This window comes from Gymnoscopelus braueri, assembly GCF_963280865.1.
Source record: "Gymnoscopelus braueri genome assembly, chromosome: 16".
Lineage (NCBI taxonomy): Eukaryota > Metazoa > Chordata > Actinopteri > Myctophiformes > Myctophidae > Gymnoscopelus > Gymnoscopelus braueri.
Genome location: NC_137616.1, coordinates 24,725,094 through 24,733,637, shown reverse-complemented (window position 1 = coordinate 24,733,637; position 8,544 = coordinate 24,725,094). Strand labels below are relative to the sequence as shown.

Here is an 8,544-nt window from a genome sequence, read left to right as displayed (position 1 = left end):
AATTTTAGTTTAACATAAACCCACTAGTGCAGGGGTCTTCAACAGGGGGTCTGGGACCCCTAGGGGGTCCTCACAATTACTACAGGGGGTCCACCAAATCTTTGTGTGATGGGGAACATTAGCTGAAAATAGCAGATCTACAAGCTCCACAACGCCTCGCGCTGCGAGGTGTTGTAAGCTTGTAGATCTGCTATTTTCGGAGAGTTGGGGTAGAGGGAAAAAAGTGCAGACCAAGTACAGAGCCAACGGTCAAGTTGACTAAATATTGAGGGTTTAAAAGAGAAAATACACATTATAATATGAATCCAACTATGAAATCTATGGAAAAGTTTAATCTGCAACACAATTGTAAACAATGTAGTGGGGGTCCCTGCTTCATCTCTCGCTCAGCTAAGGGGTCCTTGGCCTGAAAAACGTTGAAGACCCCTGCCTGTTAAACATAGCAACTCATTAGGTATTTAGATGTGAACACTTAATTTTCTTACAATTCCTTTCTCAGTTATGTGGTGGTTCATTACAAGATAATATGCTATATTCAGTGACCTCCTCTCTCCATAGGGCTCTGTATCCCTGCACTTCTTGAGGGGGTCTTCAGAAGAGGCATGAGAGCGTCACTGGGAGAAGGGCGCATGGCGTTGTCCCAAACCCCAGCTCCACCGGCACACCTGTGAGAGCCCGGTGATGGAGTCATCCTCAAGTTGTCATCGTCACCCGAGCGCAAGGCCATCAGCTCGATCTCATGCTTGGCCGCGGTCTCTAGCACCTGTTGTTTGTTGTAGAAAATGACAAAATTGTTGATGATGGGATGTATCGGCAGGGCGATGGCGATCACTCCGCAGAGAAAGCTGGCGGCCGCGTTGCACCGACCCAAGGTGGTCTTGGGGTAGATGTCTCCGTACCCCACCGTCGTCATGGTGATGACTGCCCACCAGAAGGACTGCGGGATGCTGGTGAACAAAGTCTCCGGGTGGCTCTGCTCCATGGTGTAGCCCAGCGCGGAGAACAGGAACACTCCCACGCCCATGTACATCAGCAGCAGACCCATCTCCTTCAGGCTGCTGGTTAAGGCTGACGTGAGAGTCTGCAGACCCGCGGAATGGCGTGCCAGTTTGAAAATGCGCGCAATGCGCATTATGCGCAAAGCCTGCACCGCCTGCTGCACGTTGGCCAGCTCCATCATCGCCGCGCCGAGGAACGTCAAAGTGAGCACCACGTAGAAAGGCATGATGGCCATGAAGTCGATGATGTTCATGAAAGATAGGACGAATTTGACCCTATTCGGGGAGGCTATCAGACGCAAGACATATTCGATCGTAAACCATCCGATGCACACGGTCTCGATGACCTCCAGAGTCGGATGCTCCGACATGTTACCTTCTGAGTCTTCCACCTGCAGCTCTGGAATGGTCCCTATGCACATCACCACGGAGGAGACGAGGATGAAGAGGAACGAAGTGATGGCGATGGTGCGCGCGGGGAGCGAGGACTCCGGCTTCTCCATGAGTCTCCACAGGAACATCTGGATCCGCTGGAACCCCCTGGCCGACGGATCCCCCTCTCGGTCCACCAAGATAGTTTTCACTTTCTCGGCGATCTCCTCGAGCTCCACCTCCACGTCGTTCAGGTTGCTTTTGCAGCATTCGTCGAGGAGTTCTGGGTCGATTTTCCAGTACTCCATCTCCTTCATGAAACAAATTGGACAAATTCCTCTTTTCATGTGTACCTCTCCATAATAATACAACTCCATTATGCATTTAAATGCTTCGGGGTCTCTGTCAAAATAAAACTCCCCTGTTTCGGGGTCATAGTCGTCACACAGTGAAGATAGGTCCCCCGAAGTTCCTACTGACCATTTGAGCAGTTCTGCTAAACGTGTCTCAGGGTAACGATTCAAAATGTCTCCATACAGCAATTGTTTGACACCACCAATATTAACGTCAATCTCTGTCTCTTCACTTGCTTCAGAACCATTGCAATCCGCGTATCTTGTCCTTGGAAACCCCCACATTCTGTTCCGAGGTTCACTAATAGCTAGTCAGTGAAATTGATATTGTGGCAAAACTTCACAGTCATACCCAAAAGTGTTTCATAGCCTATATAAGTTAGATCTCCAACGACACGCGCAAACTCTCAATCCATTTGTTTCTCTCTCTCTCTCTCTCTCTCTCTCTCTCTCTCTCTGGTGCCTATTAGTAAAAACAAAATGTCTTTGCTTGACGATCACTGCAATGCATTAACTTGTCTGCTCTGTCTGCGCGCGTCTTTTTTTTGCAGTGGTGCGTGCTCTGAAAGTTGGCGTTGTGCGCGCAGCGTCGCGGGACGCGCACGAGAACAAATCTGCACGGCGTTGGGTGAATAGCAAACAACATGGGTGGATGAAAAAAAAACAGAAACGCGTGGGGAGGGGGAGCCGAATTACAAGGACGGGTCAGCAGTGGTGTAAAGTATATATATGCTACATTTACTCAAGTACAATTTTGAGGTATTTTTACTTTACTGGATTATTTCCAATATTCAGTAGCCTACTTTTACTAATACTCCACTACATTTCAAAGGCATATTGAACTTTTACTACAATTATTTGAAAACTTTAGTTGCTAACTTTGTGGATTTTGATTATTATTACAACACATACATTCAGCCCTTACATTTCGGCCATTTGAAAATAGCCGATCTACAAGTTCACATCTGAGCTTTGATACCATACTCAGATGTACAAATACTTTTGTACTTTTACTTAAGTAAATTTGGAATTCCGGACTTTTACTTGTAACAGAGTATTTCTGCATTGCAGTATCGATACTTTTACTTACATAAAAAAGAGTAGCCTACCTTTTCCACCACTGCGGGTCAGACTCAGGGCATCTTCTTAATGGTAACAATACACAGCATTAACAGTAGCCTATTATGAAGTTGCTGCCCCACCAAAGCAATCAAAAAGAATCTATGTTTTGGTAGCATACCAGAAAAAGGGGGAGCAATAAGGGTTATGGGAAACTTGGTGCATTTGAAATTGTTTAGACCTACATGTATGTAACACATGATTTGAATTAGAAAGCAACGTCTAAGTGCGTTTATAGAATTGGACACACATATTTTTGGTCGTGTTAAATGACTCCACCTAGCGATGATAAGCAAACATTGCACTATATATATATATATATATATATATATATATATATATATATATATATATGTTACAGGGTGAATGGAGAACCAGGGTGATTGAAGAAGGCTCGCTCGTTTTTACCACCCACCCAGCAATTCTGTAGAAGCAACACTAGACACTAGAGGGAGCCACAAGCCAGGCTTGTGCACAAGCATATATGGCCGCTACCACACACACACACACAGTCACACACACACACGCGCGTGCGCGCACGCACACGCGCACATGCTTTCAATGGACTGTTAAGATACTTTTATTGTGTTCTGCTGGCTTTTCTTTTAGTTTCTCCCTGACACACACACACACACACACACACACACACACACACACACACACACACACACACACACACACACACACACACACACACACACACACACACAGTGATCCATGAAAAGAACTATTCTGTCCCTATCGGTTTACAAATCAAACGGCGCTGAGTCGACTAGTGGAGCGTCGGCCGGTCAGTGCGGGCACTCGCGCCCGGAGGCGCGAGGGCGCACTTCCTCGGCCTCAAGCTCCACTAAGTCGGCGCGCCGTGCGTGTGAACGCGTGTTCAGCGTTCCCCTCATAGATATTATGGTTGCTATGTGGGGGGGAACAACAAAAGACAGGTCTCCACTCTCCGTCGGCGCATCAAAGCCCCGCCTCTCCGCGCTCTCCTTCTCCTCCTCCTCGGAGGAGGAGAAGGAGAGAAGGAGAGGACGGGACGGTTTAAAACGCGAGGAGGAGGAGGAGGAGGAGGAGGCTCCTCTTCCTCGCGAGCCTCGCGTAATAACCCCCCGCATCGCAGCGCCGTCCTCCTCCTCCTCCTCACGAGCCTCGCTAATAAACCCTGTCTCGAAAAGCCCCGCATCGCCCCGAAGCCCCGTGCCTAAAAACAAGCGCTCTGTCTTCAATCACCCTGGCTCTCCAAACACCCTGTGACATATATATATATATATATATATACACACACACATATACATCTTATTGTTTTTTTGTTTGTTATTCAACTTTTAGAATGAAGCAAGATACTGCTACTGACAGCATCTAACTGTATACTTATGACTTGGACTTTTTCTATATAGCCTACCAACAGGTGTACAAAAGACTGTTTAACATTATGCAGGGAAATTATAAACTTAGTAAACTTGTAGCTTTTGCCAGTGGACAGAGAAGCACTTTCCAAAGTCGGGTGCTAAAAATGATCAACAGGGGGGCATACAGTACATTTCTCATCGGGGGCACTTTATTTTGAATCACATCACCATAGATATAACAAATGCCTATATACAATATGTCACCTTATTCACATAACCCATCAGAACACAATGATGTACCGAAAAACAGTAGGCTACGCTATGTAAAATGATGCACCAAAAACAAACAGTATAAATGAAACACAATCAAATTAGGCTAGCAACGACGAGACGTAAAGCTCTTATTATGCCTGCCTGTAGTAGTCCTAGCTCCTAGACTTATACTGAAAACTGAAACACATCGTAAAGAAAGTTGTCACCCATACAGAAAACACACTAACACAGTGATGACTGTCTGATCACATCACATTAATGTAACGTGTTGTCACCACGCCAGCTCCACGGCGGGAGGTACACAAAAACAAAACAAAACCTGCGTCTTCACAGCGGGAGTGAGTGAGTGACGATTCCAGCACCATGGACAGTTCATTGGCGCATAACAAATTAGGCTAATAATTTAGCCTGTGCAGTATTTTTTTAATCAAAAATACAACAGACCTACGTGTATGTTTTGTTATTATAATAATTTAATTCACAATTAGAGTGTGGCGAAAAGGCAGTAAATCTTCCTGAGAACAGTGTCCTTCTATTCATTTTGGGCCATTATGTTCCTGAAGCATATCTCCCAGAATGGCATAAAAACAACTCTGCACTATAGGCCTGTATAACGTAACCCTCTATTTGTATTTGAATTTATAATTAACCAATGAATAATGTGTATATATTTAACATTTTGTAAAACATATTAAAATGTTTTTGGGACCAATTTGGATTGGGGTGATGGTGGGGGTCTGCTGGGCCCAAAAGTCCAGTCTGGGAGGGCATTGCCCTAAATGCTCTAAAAGTGACTATATCAGTGTATACTGCTGCAGTGCAGACTCTTGGCCCAATGGCAGTAGGCCCGGCAAGAGGGCCAAGGGAAGACAGTCACTGCCCTGTCACTGCCAACAACAGGTTTTCTCGAGGAGCTATAGGCCTCCCTGGCCCCACTTGCACTGCCAAACATGCCCGGCTATATGCCACATGGTCCCAGTTTTGGTCACTGACGATAAAACAAATTTGAACTGTGACTGGTGAGCAGGCCCCGGTCCCCGATGAGAAGAAAATGTTCCCCAGAGTTGTGGTCTGTAAGACCTGGCACCATTAGTTCTGGCTGGTTAACATCCAAGACGTGTGCATCATTGGTTTACTTTAGACCTATGGTTTGGACCTATACCTAAACGATGGGGACCCATTGTGGATGTGCTCAGGGCCTGCCTCTAGTTGGCACAGAAAATATAGCCCTCCAGCATCACTGAGGGAGAAGACCTGTGCCAGTATTCAGTTTTGGGCACAGTAGTCTGTGTTCCCATTCCTGTCAGCTGCCAGAGAGAACACTTCTACATCAGCCTAGCCAGCCGCTCAGATAATTACACCAGCCAATGGGACCATGATGCCAGCCCAACCAGCCACCTATAGTGCTACGCCGGTCAGCGGGGGTCCATGCAGTCAGGCTTGACTTCACAGAGGACTAGCCACCAGCATCAACACCAGCCCAGCCAAGGAACATAGAGGGAAGACAGTCGTCTGTATACAGTCCTCATCACATTCCGTGATGAGGACTGTACAGACTAAACCATTCCAGCATAAACATTAACACTGAGGATGTTTACCCCGTCTGTCTCCGCCCACGACAACTGCCTTTACCAAAAAGGGAAGCCACAGAGAACAAAAAGAAAATCAAGAGATGGCAGCAGCAGGCATTATCGAACCCTCCAACTTCAGTTGCAAATGGGCTACTCTACTGGACCATGTACTCTGCTGGAAGGACCCTCTGACATGGTCACTATAGTGTAGCTGGTTGGGGGATGTAATTGGGATGGGTTGGCACCATATAGCCCCTCGCCAGCACCGAAGATAACCAGGGGATACGGTGAGACCCCCCACACTGGATGACTCTCATATGAGGACACCAGAGCCATACCAGGCCTGGGAAGTGAAGGGGGCTGAAACAGAAACTGTGTATGACAGAGGTGTCCTCTGGGACTTCGTCCGGGGGTGGATTACTGGCTGTGTAGTTTTTCAGGATGAACCAATGGACAGAGGTCTTTCTAGCATGCCTTGGGGCACACACTAACTAACTATTATTTTTGATTGTGTTTCCGCCAGGCCGAAGGCGTGACCGAGACTATGTATTCTCTCCTGTCCGTGTGTCCTTGTGTGTGTGCGTGTGTTCGTCCGTCCGTCCGTCCGTCCGTCTGTGAGCAGCTAATCTCCGGCACCGTTGGCCGATCGGTGTGAAACCTGGAGGCCAGAGCAGAACAGTTGCCCAAATATTTCACATCGGCCTGTTATAGCGCCACCAGCAGATTTTTGCAAAACACATTTTTGGCTATTGCTCCTACAGATTTTGAGTGGCCCGTTTTGAACAAAATGCCTCAAATCATGAATGCAGCATCCGATTGCCATGAAACTTTCACGCACATTCATCACTAAGGATGAAATGCCACCCTAATTTTTTCATTCTCATGGTGGCGCTATGACAGGCTGATTCGCGTGTTTACATATAACTGGACTGATCGGCATGAAACTTAAACATAAACTCCCTAGAGGCCATTTTTCACATCAGCCTTTTATAGCACCAACAGGAGGCCAAACTTAATTCAATTTGGTACACATCATCTCTGTAGTTATGTTATCATATATGCCAGATTTCTTATATTCCATGTTGTTTAACTACGATTGGCTTTCAAAGTTTGCAGGAGTGGCCCTTTTCTCACAAAATGCTAAAATAATACAGACACTGTTTCATTGCTGTGAAAGTTTGAATAGCTTAAAGTTATACAATGCAGGTCCACAAATAACAATTTTTAGCAGCCTCTGCTGGTCATTACCGTCACTGCAGGCCGTTCGTTTATTCCTCTGTTACCCAGAATTCCATTTGTTTTCACCGGAAGACGGAAGCGTTTCAAAAAGCGTTCTTTTAATTGTTTTATACGATCTGTGGATCTTTTCTCTTAGCCAGTGGAGCTTTAGTTACCGTGAGCTGTTTTCTTTTTCTGTTGTTTTTCGATCTTCAAATCATACAATCTCTTAAAAACAGAGTGAGTTTCCTTTTTGTTATTAGCGCGGTAGTTCTTGGCCAAACAGGAAACCGGTGCGGTAGTTCCTGGCCAAACAGGAAACCGGTGCATTTCCGCTTCCGTTTTCCGGCCAGATGACGTCATTTTCGCGGGAAAGGCGTCCCTGACAGCGTTCAATTGAAAATATATAAATAAAAGGCTTTCGGGGTGAAATTCATGGAGTGGGTGTTGTGAAACATTTGCCACTCACAAAAGATATACAATTTAACTTTAGTTTTATTGAAAAAGTTACCTAGTATTACTTTAACAAAGAAATGCCACCATACCTTTTTCAAAACAGCCTCATGGTGGCAATATAACAGACTTATTTATGCTTTAAACTCCTGAATTGTAGCTCTTACTATCAAAACATATAAAAATTACAATGACTGGATTCCGAACCGAATTGCTGGCCCACAATAACCTACCTGGCCTGGCGGAGACCAGAGTAGCACTTTTTCTAGTTGCATATTGAGTTTTGAGTTGGAAAAAAATGAGAGGTTATTTGTGGTTTTATGTTCATTAACGTTTATTTGTATATTAGGAAAGCATGGGCGTCAGGGGTAGTTCCGTGAGTTTTATCTTTTTAATGCATCCTAGCTGTGTCCTGTAGTGATGTCGCTTCCTGTGAATCTTCAGCTCATCGTCATTTTATCAATGAAAGAGAGGCTATGGTATGAGTGTGTTCCTGGGTGTTATATGATTATTTATATCCTAGAAAGAATCGGTATCTTCGGGGTATCTTTGGTCTAGCTAGGGCTCTAGGCAAGGCAACATAATTTAAAGGAGGAGTTCACCCAAAAAATGACTTATTTTCTATCAATTGCACACCCCATGAAGCCTTGAATTCATGGATTTATTTTTGTTTTTGTGGCATTCCTAAGCCAATAATTTGATTATAATAAATTTGTCCCCATTGATTCCGGTAGGAGACACAAATGCATTTGTGTCTCCTACCGGAATCAATGGGGCTAAATTTATTATAATCAAATAATAAAGGAAGGAATGCGACAAAAACAAAAAAATATCCATG

General features: G+C 45.1%; 1 protein-coding gene across 1 annotated transcript; it reads right to left on the bottom strand.

Annotated features, from left to right (window-relative positions):
• Window positions 1-202: 202 nt before the first annotated feature.
• LOC308103121 (voltage-gated potassium channel regulatory subunit KCNF1-like) lies at window positions 203-2,061 on the bottom strand. Its single transcript, XM_080452970.1, has one exon. The coding sequence runs from the start codon at window positions 2,006-2,008 to the stop codon at window positions 536-538; it is 1,473 nt and encodes a 490-aa protein (XP_080309096.1). The 5' UTR covers window positions 2,009-2,061; the 3' UTR covers window positions 203-535.
• Between the last annotated feature and the right edge of the window lie 6,483 nt (window positions 2,062-8,544).